This window comes from Atractosteus spatula, chromosome 4 (assembly GCF_055471065.1).
Source record: "Atractosteus spatula isolate fAtrSpa1 chromosome 4, fAtrSpa1.hap1, whole genome shotgun sequence".
NCBI lineage: Eukaryota > Metazoa > Chordata > Actinopteri > Semionotiformes > Lepisosteidae > Atractosteus > Atractosteus spatula.
The window spans coordinates 44,272,642-44,292,058 of NC_142709.1; the positions used below are offsets into that span (position 1 = coordinate 44,272,642).

At 40.9% G+C, this 19,417-nt stretch overlaps 1 protein-coding gene across 3 annotated transcripts in view; it reads left to right on the top strand.

The window, feature by feature from the left end:
• The first annotated feature begins 2,799 nt into the window (after positions 1-2,799).
• sonb (SON DNA and RNA binding protein b) overlaps positions 2,800-19,417 on the top strand; it is a 28,969-nt gene continuing 12,351 nt past the window's right edge. For all 3 annotated transcript variants that reach the window (XR_016091001.1, XM_088914765.1, XM_088914766.1), the window contains exons 1-8: positions 2,800-2,933; positions 9,048-9,211; positions 10,453-10,672; positions 11,065-11,189; positions 12,443-16,966; positions 17,288-17,637; positions 17,982-18,128; positions 18,733-18,912. Coding sequence is in view for 2 of the 3 variants with exons in the window: in XM_088914765.1 (XP_088770891.1) it covers positions 2,851-2,933; positions 9,048-9,211; positions 10,453-10,672; positions 11,065-11,189; positions 12,443-16,966; positions 17,288-17,637; positions 17,982-18,128; positions 18,733-18,912 (5,793 nt within the window). In the remaining variant the exon portion in view is untranslated. The remainder of the gene's footprint in view (positions 2,934-9,047; positions 9,212-10,452; positions 10,673-11,064; positions 11,190-12,442; positions 16,967-17,287; positions 17,638-17,981; positions 18,129-18,732; positions 18,913-19,417) is intronic.

Below are 19,417 nucleotides of genomic sequence, written 5' to 3' on the forward strand. Positions count from 1 at the left end.
AATGATTGATGGCTTCCCCATTCACACAGCAGCCATAGTCAGGAATGTGGGAGTCACACTTGATCCTCTTCTGCCTTTTGAGCCTCATGCAAAAAATTTGATTAAGACATCTTTTTTCACATTAGAAATATTGTCCCACATTAGACAATTTCTATCAATGTCGGATGCTGAGTTCCTGATTCATTCATTTATAATGTCAAGGCTTGATTTCTCCAACTCTTTATTCCCCAACACTCTTCTCAACAAGTTGCAATATGTTCAAAACTCTGTAGATGTGCTACTAACTCACACCAGATCTCGACAACATTTCATTTCTACACCTAATGCTCTACGTTGGTTGCCTTTAAAGTCGTGCATCCAATAAAATATCATGTTACTCGCTTTCAGTGCTGTAAATCATCTCTCTCCATCATACATCTCTTCGGTCTTTACACTCCCTCCCATAGGCTACCTTCAAATGAGGCTGTTCTTTTGATTGTTGTACCCAGGACTAAATCTCAAGACTTGTGGTGACCGTGACTGATTGTCCTACAGTATATCTGCATAAACCTGCATGCTCGTTTTTTTTTACTTTTTGTATTTTGCTTTATCACTATGTAAAGTGTCCTCGGGTTTGGAAAGGTGCTTCAAAAATAAAATTATTATCATTAAACACGTGTCCGCATAATGGTGATGTACCTTGCAGGTTTCAAGTTTGGTCTCAATGATCTCTCTGCATAATTTCTTAAAAATTGATATCACCAATTCATTTGTTTATCAAACAGTTTGTTTTGCATTTGATTAATGAATTATGTTGCATTGTTAACCATTACTTTACATAAATGTATCTAGGCTCTCTTCAAGAAGGTGGGCTCTGCTTTGGGGCTGAGCCATGACCCCCTGGAGGTGGTGATGGAGAGAAGATTGCTGTCCAAGCTCACAGTCATCATGAAAAACACCCCTCATCCACCACATGGGACTGTTATTAAGCAGCGGAGCACTTTTAGTAACAGACTGCTCCAGCTATGGTGTTCAAGGGTGTTCAACGTTTCCGCAGGTCCTTCCTCTCAGCGACTGTCAGGGTGTACATTGTACAAAAGTACATTGTACTTTTTTTGGACACTCAATCTGTATATACCTATGCACATTTTGCACATATTTAATTGTTTTTACAGTGACTATGAGCATATTTTGCACACATCTATGTATTTATTTAATATTTATTTTGTATTACTGTACAACTTTTGATTTTTCGTCTATTCTGATGTCTGTTTTTGCTTGTCTTGGGCTGGACTGCTGTAACACATCAATTTCCCTTCGGGATCAATAAAGTCTTATCTATCTATAACACTGCCCTAGGCTAGGACTGTTAGCCATTCATCTGCTTATCTAGGAACAACATGTTGCACTATTGTACTTTTTGGGTACTGTATTAATATACTGTTTATACTGTGGTACTTTCAATCTGTATATACCTATGCACATTTTGCACATATTTTGTTGTTTTTACAGTGACTATGAGCATTTTTTTGCACACACCTATAGTTTATTTTGTATTGCTGTACTTATTTTATTTTAAGTCTATTCTGATGTCTGGTTTTGCTTGTCTTGGGCTGGGCTGCTGTAACACCTCAATTTCCCTTTCGGATCAATACAGTCTTATCTATCTAACCTTTTTTTTTACAATTGGGAATAGGTAGCCAGTACTTACTGTTATTATAACAAGGAGATATACAGTAACTGCATGCCTGTGTCTGCAATAAGTGTGTCTGGATGAAGTAGTTGTGCACTGTCCCACTTCTGGCATATACTCTTGTGGTTTGTGGTACGAGATTAATATATATTGTCTCATGGGCAGGGGGTTTGTGCACTGCATTAGACAACAGTTGAGCTGGGAATTCAGAAGACTGTTAAGGTGTTGCTGATGAAGATGTGTGAGTCTGCAGTCTGGGATAGAGACTGTGGTATGCTCAGCTATGCAAGAGATGCCCACTGTGATACAGAGTTGCGCTGTATATGGTTTTTTTTTGCTGAGTAGATCACTTTTGATTTGCAGCTGTTGAATAATGCTTGGGAAGAAATGTGGTTTATCCCAAGACCCAAACCCTATTATTGCCTAAGCCTGCCCACAAATGCAAGAGTAGTACTAGAACATTTTTATGTTTGGTATTGCAATCCTCAAATACAAAGAAATCTATGTAATAGAAAAAAAGATTTTCTAAATGATTGCGTTTTTGATGTAATTTAGATACTATTCTCATGTAAATGTTTATATTTAAAAAAAACTTTAACTCCTCTAATCTTTAATTTTGTACAGTCGGGTTCAGCCTCTTCTGAAATGCAGCTGCAACCCAGTTCAGAACTTATCAAAGAATGATAAGTTCTGAACTGGGTTGCTTAACAAGTTTTGAACAAACTTAGTAAATTCAGAAAAAAATCTATTTCGTAAATATTGAATATTGAAACTGCGTAGCTTTTAACATATTGCAGTAAAGCATAATTTGTAGACCTGACGCGAGTTCGATTGTCAATAATATTTGATATGTCTTAAAAGGACACTTTAAAGCGGCATCGAACAGACATTTTATAGTGGCAATATCCAGGCTTTATTTTAAAATGTATTATTTTTACAGAGATACGTATGTTATCACCTTTATTATTGTTGATGTTTGAATAATAATTTATCACTAGAATACTGACCGTACCGTGACAAGGTCTCGTATATCACATGGCCTCTAAGACAATACAATGCTATTATTACGAGATTTCTATGGGAGGACCCTTTCTAAGTGCATGCTGGTATAGAAAGCCTTGAACGCTCGCTGGGGGTGCTGGGAGAGTGGAGGACTGTTTTTTTTTGCTCCGAGTGTCATGGCGACCAACATCGAGCAGATTTTCCGGGATTTCGTAATGAATAAAATCAGAGAAATCGAAGACGAAGGGCAGCATACGGGGTAAATATCCTTTATTCAACATTTTAACAACATGTAGTCACCGGAGTACCCCGGCTAGGAGAGTAGAAAGAGAGTCCGATCTGTTCCCGGGGTCCGCGGGTCGTACAACGGACTACGGCCGGTTGCGAGCGGCGTGTCTTTGTTTTTGGGACTCGTGTTAAATACGGACAGACACGAAATCGTGGGTCGGACCCATGACTGCATTTTTAATTTAAAAAAAAAAACAACTCCCTGGATATCGGTTTTTCGTCCCATGACGATTTCTGGTGGATTTGAATGTGCGTTGCCCGAGCGAGGAACCTCCTGGAAGCCATGACTGCTGCGGAGTCATGAGCGACTGTAAGGTGCCGCTGGTGCCATGAGCTCTCGGCCTCGTTAAACTTGGGGCTCCGTGCTTCTAACAGACACGGATACAGCAAACGTGTGTTGTAACTAGGGGGCGGTTTCGTAATACCGTAGTCTTTAACTTCTGGTACGGCTGTTAAATTTAATAGATATATTTTTAAAACCTGAGTGTATGTGCGGTCTTGGGCCTGTGTACGGAGGTGATTATTTGAATAATAACATTTATTTATAAAGCGCCTTTCCAAACCCAAGGGCGCTGACGTATGTACCATGTAACAGCAAATAAAGGTTTCCTGCCTTTGCGAAAGTAGAGCGGAATCCGCTCACTGGAGCAGCCATTACATAAGAGCACGTTGTCTCTCCGGCTGCTATTATTAACTCTCTCCCTGAGTCACGTTGACGAAATAATTATATTGCTGCTGCGCGTTGTGGCCATGGGCCCCTCGTTGTCGATCGGTCTTATTTTACTAGGTGAGATGGATTTTGCACAACTGTAAGTGTGGGGGCCGAACCCGCGGATTTGTCTGCCCACGGCTCTGTGCTCTGGGACGGATGAAGGCCTGAGTGCGGCGGCGCCTCGGCCTGTTTGCTGGCGGCGGGCTGAAGTGCAGCCGCCCGCGCTTCCCGCTTCTCTGGGGGTTTGGACCGGGGAGACGAGGGGGGGGAGGATCCCTGCCATGGCGACCAGAAGGACAATCTGCGTGCTTGGTTTCTTCGGTGCCTTGTCCGGTTAGTTCGCATTGTACAAACCTGGGGCCCCAGGGACTGCTTAAATAGGTAGAGAACTGTGATTTATTTTTAATTTGGTCTCAGTATCTAGCTGTTTTTTTTGTTAACAAAAAAATACATTTTAGACGCAGTTAAACTCGGTGCCTGTCGCCACCTGGCATGTTGTGCTAAGATGGTGTAATTGGTCAAGATAAGGTATCGATCTGTTTTAGGTGGCGTAGCCTGCTTCCCCCGTTTTTGATGTTTACTCGGGTTATGTTTTTTTTTCCGGGCCGGGAACCGGCCTTGTTTTCTGTTGGAGTCAGTCTATAGCGCACAGACCAAACAAAGCAGGCCCAAACACCGCCAAGTACTGCATTTTAAACGGGGTACTGTGAGTCTTGAAACACCTATTAATAATAATAATTGCTTTCACTTATATAGAGCTTTTCTGGGCACTCCACTCAAAGCGCTTTACAGTTAATGGGGACTCCCCTCCACCACCACCAATGTGCATTGAGGTTTCAGATCTGTGTTTAACCTTAAAACGTCCTATTTTGAGTAATTCCCGAGATTAAATCGTTATCGGTCGACAAAAAAGCGACATTAAACAGGTTTTTGACGAAGTGCGGAACTGTCTAGAAAGACCCAGAAAGGGCTTTTAATTCTCATGGTGCGCTACCTATATATCACTTCGTTTATTACAGTGTATTGATTGATGCGGGCTTATAATACACTTTTTTTATCTAATCAATGTGAATAAGCGGTTTTGCCTGCTGATTAAAATACATTATCCAGTGTCTTAAGAGTGGTGGCCAAACTGTACGACTATAAGTTAGATTGTGGTGTATTTCTGATACTGGCAACTTAAGGTGGAGCATTTTGTACATTTATTGAAAAATACAAACCCAGTGTATGTTTGGTGGACAGTCGTAATAAACTTTATGCATTTGTAATTTTGGTTTGAATTTCGTGCTTCTATTAGAATCATGTCAGCATGGACACAAGTAAGTGCTTTAGTGAGGAAAAATAAGACTTCAGCAAAATGTTAACTAACTCTGCTTAAAGCATGAAACAATTTCATCTGTTTGCTTTAGCATCTTTAGAATCTTTTTGTGAATTAAAACTATTTAAAAATTCTCCCACCAGTTTAGCAGTTACAACATGATGGGAGTGCCCAACAGTTCTGTCAGACCATCTCACCTTCCTGGCTTTAGCCTGTAATTATGTACACTAGTAGACACTAAGCTAATTGTGCCACTCGGTGGAGACATTTCTTTCTCTCTGGACACCCCCAATACTGTGCTGTCAGGTTGATATGAAATCGGTTTTGGTAGAGGATGTTCTGTTTTTCTTGTCTTGAGTGTTAAAAGTGAACCGTTTCTGTGGGGGGTGTTTACAGGAGACTCAGTTTTTGTGAAAGATCCCTTTAAATTGCCAGTGACTGACAATGTTCTGTGGTACATGTTGTGTACATCTTACATTTATAGGTGTTCAAATTAGGAGCTGCATCAGCATGCGTTGGCTGCAGGGGAACAGGTGAAGGTTAATTCCACACTTGAAGAAGGTTCTGTAGCTGATACATTGTTTCTTATGTTTTTCAGTGTGGAATTAACCTATACTTGTGAAATTATAGTTATATGCTATGATTAATAGACTCCTGTGGGAACAGTGCACTAAAGGAATGTGTACCATCTGTGAAATAGAACTGACCTGCCATGCTGAAGTTTTCACTAAGAGAACAGCATTTTTCTGAGGTGAAGTCCCTGTAAATGGTCATTTGTCGTGTTGTCACTAGAGTAGCAATACATACTTTATATTAATCAGTTTTAAGGGATTATTCTCCCAAAATAAGATTGGACTGTGCAGTCCAACACAGTGCAACACACTTTTTGACACATCTGTTCTGGAAAGGAGAGAATTTTTAATTTTCGTAGTTTTGTGCTAATTATATTTGTATATTTGCAATTAATTGTATTATACGTGAAGGACATTTTTATTGAAACAGTATAAGTCAGATACCTTGTTTGGAGGTACAACAGTAGTGCTCCACCTGGGTTTGAGCCTGCAGACTTGGTTACAAGTGCAGTACCATAACCACTACTCCACTTACATATGCAATTTTAGAAAAAGGTTACTATAAACAGTAAGGTGTCCTGACAGTTCTCTGAGCAGATACTATTAGAAATTAAAATCTGTTTAAAGCTGTAACTGCATTAACGGGTGGCAGTGCTTCTGTTCTACTGCGATGTACTGCCCTGATGTGTGATCTGTGGGGGTCATGTTAACAGAGAATCTTAGCCTCCATCTTAGGCAGACAAAATGGATCTGCTAGATGGAAAAATATCTTACCTGTTTTTTTGATTCAAAATAAAGGAGTTGCTTGTCGAACTGTTTCTGTGAAATGTTAAAAGGTAAAGCTAAAATAAAAAGTAAAATAATGTGCTGTATTAGATTAACCAACAACAGGATCCAGTTAAAGAAGAGCAATCAAATTAATTGTAGGCACAAGTAAAAGAATATTATAAGATGCACAAGAGAAATGGAAAATAATATTGCAATGACAACTAAAACAGTTCTTTAAGTATTACAACAGTACAAGAACTACTAAGGATTAAATTTAATGTATTAACAATAATGGGAAACTTAGAAATTGTTGTGGTAAATCAGTGTTTAACTCGGGTGTTCGCTAAGAAAAAAGAAAATAACATCACCCATGCAGTGAAAAGATGGAAGTACTGTGTTAAATAGTATCATATACATTGAAGAGGCAGTAGTGTTTTGGGTATGGACCAATTCGTGACTTATGAACCCCCAGGGTTCATTAGTTATTTTACCCCATACACTCAAGGAAACATTTGTCATTAAGAAGATATTGACACTGCATTTCCAGCAATTGCTCAAGACCGCAATAATACCCAGAAGAATCATAAAACTTAGGCATGCAATTACAGGCCATCAGATCTGACTTCTTATAATGTTTATAAAACAATTAGAACTTAATGCGATGTAAATAAGATACTAGGAAATAGTGTGGATTTCGAAAAGGTAGGCCATGTTGAACCTACTTGCTATTGAACAAACAACAGCAGTGATATATACACATATGACATTTTACATATTTAGGTTTTTGGAAGTCTTATGAGGAATTTCCTCAAAAAAGGTTAATTCATATTTTACAGGTGGTAGGCATTCATTGAAATGAATGTTTGCATTGGAATTTATATAGAAAACCATGTACAGATAAGGGGTGAATACTCAAATTGGGATGGTGTAATTAGTAAAGTACCTGTACTAGGTTTACTGTTCTTCTTAATTTATATCAGTATACTAGAAAATTAAGTAGACTAGTCAAAAGGTACCAGAGAGAGGAGGTTGCAAACACTGTAGAAGGCTAAATTAAAAAAGATTTAGATAAAATGTAAGACTCTGCAGACACCTGGCAGATTGTTTAATCTAGACAAACACAGGGTTTTCCATGCAGGTAGTGAAAACATAAACTATAAATACAAAATGGGCAACACAGAGCTAGAAAATCTAATTTATGAAAAAAAGCCTTTTAGGTTTTTATGTTGACACATCATTTACATCTTCTAGACAATGTGAAGAGGAAATATAGCAAATAATGTTATCGTACATAGTCAAACGTATAATAACATTAGCAAAGTCCCATTTAGAATGTTGTATATATATTAAGCACCACTTAATAGAAAATATAATGTGGCTTTGGAATCCAAAGAAGAGCAACTGGATGTTGTTTTTTTGGTTTTGAAGGAATGTCCAGACAGGCTGAAAGAACTAAAAGTTTTAGTCTTTAACACGTCTTGAATTCAAAATCCTTAAAGACCTGACAAAATCAGCCCAATGATCTAGCAGTGAACAACGGAATATAAGTGGAAACAGCAGGAATTTTTTATTTTAAAAAAGCAGTCCTTTACCCAACGGTTGTTGGAGTTTGGAACCGGCTACCCAGCCAGGTTGTTGAATCTCCTTCAAGAAACAGCAGAATGACATTGTTGATTACCAAATAGGTTAGATGGGCTAAATGAACCTCTCTTGTTTGTAACCATTCTTACATTTCTTACATTCTTACATTTTGGCAGGTAACTTATTCTGTGGAGAGTTAAGACGATAGTCATTGAGGTTGAGAGTTTATTTACTTAGAAAATGATGGCAATACTTCTGGTGTATGATTGTGTTTTAAATGAATGAATATTTCTATCTGTAGATGCAGAGTTATACTCTGATATGTGTGGGTAGTTGTCCTTGAATATGGTACATCACAATGCAGTCAAATAAAAAATAGTGATCTGTGAGGTGGTTCTTCTGCTGGCTTTTGCCATATTCTTTAAATAAGCATCACCTCCTTGTCAAATTAACATTATGTACTGCTCTAACTCTGGCATGAGACAGGACTTCAACTCAGAAACACAAAGAACATGCTCACCCCACACAGCCGCAGAGCCTGGAAGAGAAGCCTGGTTTATGGAGCTGTGAGGCAGCTGTTTTATATACAACCCATCACACTTCCCAGTCTCACAAAATACCCCTTTGCAAACGTGAACAAGCACGTTGGGAAAAATTATATTCACATGTTCAGTTTTTCAAAGGGACTTACAGAGCTGGTTCCTCACAATTTATAGAGAGATGTATCACAGAGGCATTTAGAACAGTCAGTTGTTATAAGTTAATCCAAAATTGTGATTCCCAGGTTCTAATTCTCACACTGTTCAGATCTCATTTGAATGCAATCTCCTGTTTTGTGGGAAAAACTAATTTTGAAACCAAGAACCTGGACACCTGGGTATCACTTGGTTGGATGTCTTCTTAAACGTATTGAGTTTTTAAGTATTAAGTTACCTCTTAAAAGAGTAATTAAGTTTTTTTCATTATTGTTACATCATAGGTAAGTAAAACACATCATGCCCTTTACTTTTGGCCTTATAGTGTAGTCCAGTGACTGTAAATAAGGAGACTGTGTGAACATTACCAAAAGGTCATAGAGTATTCAGGTAGCAGGCTAGAGTGATCAAGCTGAATTCTCTGTGTTTTCTGTTCCAGAATGACAAGTGATGGTCAACCGAATGGTGGAGTAACTCTCACCGGGGAAATGCCAGGACCTGAGGAACAGGCTGCAGGGGCTGTGGAAAGCCAGGAGGAGGCAGTAGCTGAGACGCATACCGTCCAAGCTGGAGTTGTGGAGCACCCTCGAAACAGCCAACCAGGCAAGTGATTCCCTGTCCTGCATCAGCATTCTTGGGTCTGTCCATCACCTGAACAACAAATATCACAAGTGCTCCTTTTGTAACAAGGAAATACTAGTAGAGTATCATCATCACTTCCTGTTCTGCAGTCTTTAAACCCTATAAATTGAAAAAGAAATAAAACCTTATCACAGGGGTGTCCAAACTATGGCTCGCCAGTGTTTCTGAAGCTGCCCGCGAGTTAATTTAGAACTATAAATTTGGCCTGATATTAAGTAAAAAATGCAGTTCCTATTTTGAACACTAGGTGCCGGCATCACGTAAAATCACATCTCAAAACTGAATAGCAACCACCTCTCCTCCTCTTTACCCTCTTCAAAACTTTAATTCTGTACATTAATGTTAGCAAGCTATTCGAAATGGTGGAACCAAGGAAACTAAAAATTGACAGCGAATGCAGGAGATTCAAGCCACACTGGCAAAATGAATACTTTTTCACCGAGTTCAGAGGCAAGTGTATCTGTTTATTTGCCAAGAATCAGTTGCTGTAATGAAGGAATATGATGTAAAGAGACATTATGAAACGAAACATCATGAGTCTTTGCTCCCACTGCCAGAGTTCTACAGGAGCTTGGAAAAATCCAGATTTCCACAGTTGAGGCGCCATGCCAAAAGAATGCTGAGTTTGTTCAGCATACATATGCGAGCAAACATTTTCTCTAAAAACACTAAAGAGCCAAGTGAGATCCAAGATAAGTCACCTCTGTGATGTACTCCGAATCTTCACAACACTAACACTTGACAGTGATTCTTCAGTCCAAGGCACAGCATCACTGTTCCCATTAGTAGAGTTATCACTAGTGAGTAAAAGTTCTGAAATCTTACAGGTATATAATAATTATGTAATATAATTATTTATAAAGGTCATTTCAAGCTTACAGTACAAAATAATTAAAACTCACCTATTAGTGTAGTCCCCTAAATTAAAAGGCAATTTGATTATTGGAATGCACGGATATCCGGTGTTGTTTGTTTATATTATTTGAGATAGCCTGTGGCCCGTGACTCCATATTGTTTTCTCCATCTGGCCCCCAATAAAAAAAGTTTGGACACCCCTGCCTTGTCAAGATCAATATATTGATATTGGTGTTATAGCAGTTGGCTCCATGATGTAATTTGTGATCTAGCTGAAAAGGTGGTGTGAAGTTTAGTCAGCCTGTCACTTTGTACCTTGTGTTGAATGTGTGACATTGTGTTGCAGATACAGAGAAAAACACAGCCCCCGAGGGCACTCCTCCTGTAGAGGAGATGGTCACCAAAGAGGGCAGTGAAACACCCAGAAAGAAGAATAAGAAGCATAAGAGACACAAGAGCAAGAAGAAAAAGAAGAAACGTAAAGAGGAGAAGAAATGTCGCTCTGGTTCAGAGAGCAGTTCTGAGTCTGGGCAGGAGTCTGAAGGAGAATCTCGGACCCGGTCTAGGTCTGTGCCTGCTTTATTTTTTTTGCTCAGTGGCTTCCTGTTATTGGTGGGAGACCCTGTGGGATTCGGTACTGCTTAAACTGGGAGACCTGGTTTGAGTTTAGAATACAGGCAGCATGTCTAACCTGTTTAACATGTTGTAGTATATGCTAGTGTCTTAATATAATTTTGTTATCCTGTGTACTTCCAAAAGATTGGAAGTGAATATGACAAAAATGTTAATTTTAGAATAGAACAGCAAGAAGGAGGGAGTCTTGCAATTGAATATTCATACTTTGCTTTCCATATTTACTTTGTGTGTAATTTTGTAAAGTGTGGAATGGCGGGCAGATTTTTGCTAAGGTTGCCTTGACACATCAGAATGTCATCCAGTTGTGTTCACTTCACTGCAGTGTGAAGAATGATGTGCAGCTCAACACAGAAGGCACTGCTGGGGAAGCAGACAAGAATGTCCAGGAGGGAGAAGTGGATAAAACTGAGTTGTTGGTGTATGGACCCAAGGAGAGGCCCATCACAGGCAAGCAAATAGTAGAGCAAATTGTGAATAATAAGATATGCAAATGTTAAAGCAAAAATATCTTGGTCCTCAATCTTTAAATAGTAGGTCATTGGAACATCGTAGCAATCACACAAGAAAACCTTACACTGTATAGCCTTGCTATAATGTGATCTTTAATACTGCAATCTTTTTATAATGTTAGTGCAGTTGGGCAATTTTTTTGTGTACTGTAAATAGGTATGAAAACACATTTTAAACATTCTTAAAATTGGATGTTGTGTGCCAATCCACTGAACACCACCTCATTGCGTAATGATTTGTTTATCTTGGAATCAGTGTCAGCAGCAAGTCTAGTTAACGCAAGACCATTTGGAAATTATCTTAGTATTCTCAGGTTGTAATACTAGCTTTTAACAAGCACATCATTTTTAAGGAATATTTGAGTACTATATTTGTGCACCATTTTTCATATTACAAGAAAACCTTTTGCTTTTATTTTCCTAGCTTGTAGTTCGCACTGTGGATTATGTTTTAATTACAGCAAAATACAGTATGCCAAGGGTGCTTGGTTCATGTCCACTATTAAGTGTCTGTGTTCACATCTAAAAATGTTTGTGTTCTTTCAGGCTGACAATGTAGAATATTCTTTTATTATTTATAGTGATTTTGATGCACAATCCACTTACATATACAGATAGATTGGAATAAACATCCCTTTGCTCTTCAGTATATTTGACTCCCAGTCCCTGAAATCAGACTGGCATGAATGCAGTAAACATGTCTGTGGGGAAAAAATGAATCAATTTAAAAAAAGTTTCCCAAATATGCAAACTAATTTTGCAGTTAGTTATTAAAGCGTAAAAATTCAGAATCATTGCCTAATACTGGATTGTCTAGTGTAGCTGTGCTTAGAAATTGAGGAAGTGTTCTGGAATGTACTTTATTATAACTCTCAAACAAATGTTTTTCTTTTCTAAATGTATGACTTAAGCATTACTGTGCTACAGAAACTAAAGATAATATTATCAATTTTTCATTGTACTGCCACATATTGCTTTTTATTATTAGTTCTTTTGAGTATATTATTAATTGTACCTAGTGTGTGGCCGTGCAAATACAAGTTTAGTAGTCAACAGATCTGTCCAGATGTATGAACTAAACATTTATATTGACATTCAAAGTTTGAGGAAACAGTTTATGTGAATGTTTCTTCATTGTTATGAGATAAGTAGTTGGACTGGTTTAATTGTAGTATTCTGTTCTAACCACAGAAGTGGCTGTGGATGAAGGTGACAGCAAAACCAAGAAGCAGAAAAAGCATGCAGGCAAGAAGAAGAAAAAGAAAAGGAGAAAGGAGGAAGAGAAAGAAGTAAAGAACTCTCCTACTCATTCCAGATCTGAGAGCACCTCAGCCACTGGAACAGAATCAGAATCTGAAATGAGACATTCCTCTAAGCTTCATGGTGCCTCACCACTGGTCTCTACAGAGAAACCCCAGGAGAGTGCATCACCTGTCACTGTACTGGAAGTAGCACCTGCAACGTGTGAGTCTCTGGAGAAGGTTTCTGAGGTGCCTCCAGGGGAGGATCTGAGTTTGAATGTCGTTGAAATGCATCTTGTTTCAGTTGAACCAGAGGTGTCATCCTCGGAGAACAAGGATAGTTCTGCAGAAGTGGATGGTGTGGTACCTGAATGTACTGATTCAGTAAATCCAGCTAAAGTTCAGGACCTGCCTGACATTATTCCTAAAATGGAGGTTGCAAGTAGTGAAGAGACTGCTGAAAAAGAAACAGAGGCTCTGAAAATCAAGGATAGCCCTGAAGCAAAAAATGAAAAGGGTAAAGAGAACCAGAAAGCCAAAAAGAGTCCTTCTGCATCTAGATCGAGATCAAGGTCTCAATCGAAAAAGCAGAGCTCAAGACGCACACCATCTAGGAAGAGCAGGAGCCGTTCACGAAGCCAGAAACGTACTTCTGGAAAGTCAGGGTCTAGGAGGGCACGCTCTTTATCCAGGAGAAGATCCAGGTCTACTTCAAAAAGGAGGAGTAGCCCGAAGAAGAAGCGATCCAGATCAAGATCAGGAAGGAGGAAGTCTAGATCCAGGTCTGTCAGAAAGTCTGGTCGTAAATCTAGATCACCTTCTCTGAAAAGGAGCAGGCGTACCAAGTCAAGATCCCGTACAAGGAACAAGAGATCCAAGTCCAGGTCACCCAGGCGTAGATACACACGATCCAGGTCTTTCACACGGAACCGCCGCTCACGGTCTAGATCTTTGTCTAGACGCCGGCGTTCAAGATCGCGATCCAGAAGATCTAGATCAACACGGCGAATCAGGAGGTCAGTTTCTCGGTCTCCAATAAGAGTAAGGCGTTCGAGGTCCAGATCGAGGAGGTCTAGATCACTTAGGAGAAATCGAAGGTCTAGATCTAGGTCTTTTAGGAGGAGCAGGCGCTCAAGATCTAGATCTCGTTCACGCAACCGAAAGTCTGTTTCTAGATCAATCACAAGAAATAGGCGGTCAATTTCCCGATCCAGGAGGTCAAGATCTCGATCGCGTAGGCGAAACAGGCGATCACGTTCTAGATCTGTGGTACGAAGCAAACGCTCAAAATCAAGGTCTCCTCGGAGAAGCAGGCGGTCAAAAACCAGGTCCCCACGACGAATTAGGTCCAAGTCCAGATCTCCTAGAAGAAGCAGGCGATCAAAGTCTCGATCACCAAGAAGGACCAGGCGCTCAAAGTCCAGATCACCAGCAAGGCGGAGACGCTCCAAATCTAGATCTCCTAAAAGAAAAAGGTCCAAATCAAGGTCCCCACGACAAAACAAGCGGTCAAAGTCTAGATCTCCTTCAAGACGAAAACGGTCAAAATCTAAATCTCCCAAAAATAAAAAGACATCAAAATCTAAGTCACCTGCTACTACTAGTAAGCATTCAAAATCAAGATCTCTAACAAGAGACAAGTCCAAATCAAGGTCTATTTCAAGAGATGGAGGATCTGCAGAGAAAAGTCCATCTTCAGTCAAAGAGGAGAACTCAAAATCCAAAAACCCTGATAAAAATCAGTGCACTACCAATGTGGCCCCTACAACTGAAATGCTGTCTGAGCCTCTTACATTGCTAAAGTCTGTTTTAGAAGCAGCTTCTGGATTGGAGACCTCTTCTGGAATTTTGGGTTCCCAAGAAAATATAGAGGCAATAAAGCATTTAGAGTCTAGTGAAACTAAATCACCCCAGTCCACAAAACAGATGGATCCTGTGGTTCCTGTGGAAAGTACTAAAATATCAAGTGAGTCTTCAGGTCCAAATACAGACATATTAGTAGCACCAGGTGCAACATGGAAGCCTGTACCCCCACTGATAGACAATAGTGTGACACGCCAGTCTGTTTCTCCTGTAAGACCTCTGATGCTTGTAAAAGAGACAAAAAATAGTTGTTCTTTAAGGGATGAAAAAAATGGTGAGAAACCTCATGAGGTAGATGAATGTATTTCTCCACAAACAGATCAAAGTATGATACCAAAATTGATGACAAGTGAAAAGTGCTTTACTTCTCAGTTGCCTTCGGTAGAAGAGGCCTCTACGTCTATTTGCTCAATATCAAAAGCACCCCCAGAAGTGAGCTCTCCCACTGCAGATGAACAGTCAGAACCCACCTTGCAGCACACTGAAGTGAGCCTTCCAACTGCAGAAGAACAGTCTGGCCCCACCTTGCAACAGATTGAAGTGAGCCATCCCACTGCAGAAGAACAGTCTGGACCCACCTTGCAGCACACTGAAGTGAGCCTTCCAGCTGCAGAAGAACAGTTTGGACCCACCTTGCAACACATTGAAGTGAGCCTTCCCACTGCAGATGAACAGTCTGGAACCACCTTGCAACACATTGAAGTGAGCCTTCCCATCGCAGACGAACAGTCAGAACCCACCTTGCAACACATTGAAGTGAGCCTTCCCATTGCAGACAAACAGTCAGAACCCACCTTGCAACACATTGAAGTGAGCCTTCCCACTGCAGATGAACAGTCAGAACCCACCTTGCAACACATAGAAGTTAGCCTTCCCACTACAGACGAACAGTCAGAACCCACCTTGCAACACATAGAAGTTAGCCTTCCCACTACAGACGAACAGTCAGAACCCACCTTGCAACACATAGAAGTTAGCCTTCCCACTACAGATGAACAGTCAGAACCCACCTTGCAACACATAGAAGTGAGCCTTCCCACTGCAGACGAACAGTCGGAACCCACCTTGCAACACATTGAAGTGAGCCTTCCCACTGCAGACGAACAGTCTGGACCCACCATGCAACACATTGAAGTTAGCCTTCCCACTGCAGACGAACAGTCTGGACCCACCATACAACACATTGAACTGAGCCTTCCCACTGCAGACGAACAGTCTGGACCCACCATACAACACATTGAAGTGAGCTTTCCCACTGCAGATGAACAGTCTGGACCCACCATGCAACACACTGAAGTGAGCTTTTCCACTGCAGATGAACAGTCTGGACCTACCATGCAACAGATTGAAAGTTCAAATGAGCAATCTAGGTCATCTTCAATTAATGATGGAGAAAAGATATCGATGTCACCTTCTTCCAGCAGAGATTTGAGATCTCCATTACTAAGCATTCAAGAGCCCACAAGGTCCACTTCACCCCTCTTGGATAGACCGCCAGAATCTCTGACATCAGGTCCTGATAGTTCTACAAAGCCTGATTCTTCTGCACCTAAACAAACAGATTCCAGTGTTACTGAAGCAGAGAATCTTACAAAGTTAGTATCTCCTGAAGAAGTAATCAGTTCTGATATTAGATCTCCCTCTGTAATACCAAGCACAAAATCACCATCTCCTGCAAAAGATAATTCATCTCCAGCAGAAGAAGAGTCTGAAAAGAAAATTAATCAATCTAGTTCAAGATCACCATCAGCAGAGGCTAAACCCTCAGCAAGAAAGCAACGTTCAAAATCCAGATCACCTTCAGTTAGCAAAGATGTCAGATCTTCAAAGCAAAAAAAGCATTCATCCACATCTCCCACTAAAAAGAAACGTTCAAAGTCTAAGTCTCCTTCCAGGAAGAAGAAATCAAAGTCTAGATCACCTGCTCGCAAACGGCGCTCAAGATCTAAATCAGCCACTCGAAGGAAACGTTCCAGATCTACTAGTCGAAGGAAGAAGTCAAAGTCCAGGTCTCCAGTGAGAAGAAGGAGGTCCAGGTCTAGATCTCGTAGTAGAAAGAAGAAGTCCAAGTCTCCTGCAAGAAGAAAGCGATCAAAATCCAGGTCACCTGCTAGAAAGAAACGATCAAAGTCAAGATCTGTAACAAGAACCAAGCGCTCAAGATCTCGATCTCCAAAAAGAAAACGATCCAAGTCAAGATCACCAGCACGAAAAAAACGTTCCAAATCCCGTTCTCCAAGAAGAAGTAAGAGGTCGAAGTCCCGATCCCCAGCAAGAAGGAAGAGATCAAAATCTATTGAGAAAAGCAAGCGTTCAAAGTCCCATTCTCCAGCTAGGAAGAAGCGCTCACGGTCAAGGTCTGCAACACGAGCTCGGCGTTCCAGATCACGCTCCACATCCAAACACCGCAGGAAGTCTCGTTCCAGTTCCAGGGGTAGACGTTCTAGCTCCCGCAGGAGACAGGGTCGCTCCCGATACCGTAGCCGCTCTATTGATCGCTGGCGGAGGCGTGCCCCCAGCCACTCGCCCATCCTCATTCTGCGGAGGCGAAGGTCCAAATCACGAACCCGGCGAAGTACTAGCAAGACCCCCCCACGCCTCACTGAGCTGGGTAAGACCTCCCTGGCATAGTTTTTGACTTCTTAAGTTTTGTTATTGTTCTGATGATTGTACTGTTACAAATATGATGTTGCAGTCAGAGTTAAGCTGTATTGCTGAAGTTGTATTCTTCATAATAGTTTGATATCCCACTTTAAGGTTTAATATAGATGAGGCCAGTTAAATAAGCAATTAAAACCAAAGATGATTAACTGTGTTCTTGTATTAATGCAGCTGAAAATAAGTGATGCTTTTTTATATGTACAGAGTAGTCAAAGTCTTGCCTTATGTGGCATGAATGGTGTTTCAGTGTATTGATGCTTTTCTTTGACAGATAAAGACCAGCTGCTGGAGATTGCCAAGGCTAATGCTGCTGCAATGTGTGCCAAGGCAGGTGTGCCCATTCCAGAGAGCCTGAAGCCCAAAGCTATACTGCAGCTGCCTCTCCCACCCCCAGTGCTGCCTCTGTCTCTTCCTCTGCCCCTTCCCTTGCCAATGAGTCTGCCCATGAGTCTGCCTATTAGTCTCCCCACAATGAACACCCTACCCACCACTCTTCCCACCCTGCAAACACTGCCCAACATGTCCACAATGTCCTCCATACCTGCACCCCTGCCCATTGAGGAGGTGAAGAGAAAGGTGGTTCAGAAGGCAAACAGCATCAGCATTAAGGAGCTTACTGAGGTGAGGGACACTGGTGGGTGAAAGTGAAATGTAGTGTCTTTCTAAATGTGTTCAGAACATCGTGACCTTCTAAAATATTTGTTATAATTCTTCATGAAAATACTGCTGTCAAATTGTTTAAATATTGAAAGAAAACAGTTGCATGTGATAATTGGAAAACTGGTTACTTGGAGTTTTCATGCAAAATTATACCACCATATCAAACTAATTAAGGTTATTGAAGTCTAATGGAGTTGCATACTACGTGTTTATTTTTATAAAAAACTGCCATTTTTATTTGATTTTTACATTTTGTAATTGCAAGGCTATGGCTGTTCTGAAGTGATGTCTCTCTGTTCCTGCAGAAGTGTAAGCAGATTGCTGAGAGTAAAGAGGACGAGAATGAGATTATCAATAAACCGCATGTGTCAGATGATGAAGATGAAGAGAAGCCTTTTGGCAGCCAAGCTCTTCGAGTTGGTGAAAACAAGGGGATTTCCTTCAGTCTCAGTGTAAGACATTACATACTTTGTACATCACTGATTGAACAAAGCACATGCTAGCACAGAATCAGTACAGTTTGCAGCCAGTTCTGGACTAAGCATTATTAAAATCACAACTAGTAATAGCATCACAGTACAATAAAAATGTGAATACCCCACTAGCAGAACTTGATACAGCAAAGATGGTATCTTGTAATAGTATAGTGTATAAACTGTCATGATAATACAATGCAGAGTTTCTAGTCAGGAAATTTGAGTTACAGATTATCAATACCCTCAAATTAAAATAGAAGTCCAGCCATCCACACAGTGAAGTTCAGCTGAAATGTTACTGTGCTGCTAGATGGCCACAATACAGAAAACTTGTTTTTCAACAGAAAGTATAATAATGAATGAGTATATCTGCGCCTATTGCTGAGCTTCATTTTCATATGGAATTTTCAAAGCAAAAAAAGTTTGCTCCCTCTTTTCTGAAGTTTCCTTTGAAAATTTAGAGAATGTAAATGTAGGTACCAAGGGCTGGTTATAGAACAGAAAAATCAACTTTGGGGTACTCAAAGCAGTTATATAACATGAATACCACATACTGAACCCTGTGCTGCTGTTCCCATAGAATCCATCAGCAAAACCGGTGTCACGGACGGAGGTAGCTCTGACCAAGGAATTCCCCGTGTCGTCTGGGTCACAGCACAGGAAGAAAGAGAGTGACGGCGCCTATGGGGAGTGGGTTCCTGTAGACACGAAGCAGGAGAAAGACAGCAAGGACGACGTCTTCGGTGACACACCTGTGCAGGTGGGAACCGCGCCTCTGCTCCAGCCCCCCGCCTCCACTGCGGGCTCCCAAGCGGGCACGGGCTCGTAGACTGAGACTGGCACAGCTAGCAAGCTGAGCTGGAGCCAGTGCAGCCAGTGCAGTCACCCACCCCCTTCCCCCAGGCCTGCCCCCTGCACCAGGCAGCCATCACTGGCACACCTGCAGAGAAACTTCCTGTGTTGCGAGTTGTCTTTGGACTTGCAGTTGGGAATGATCCACTTCCCCACTAGCCGAGGCAGCTAGACAAGAAGCGCGCGTGCTGATAAAGGGCCTGACACCGCTGCAACATGTCTGTGGAAACTCAGTGTAAACTGTTGGAATTCCTTGTCTCCTGTACCTATCTAAATGCCCCCAGATTCCAGGAATTTTGTTACTGCTGGGTGTGGAGTCTTCATAAACCAAAATCTCAGTTTGAACGCTGATTTTAACAAAGAAGGTAGGAGTGTCCAGAGCATGCCATTTAGCAATGTAAGCTTTGCGCTGT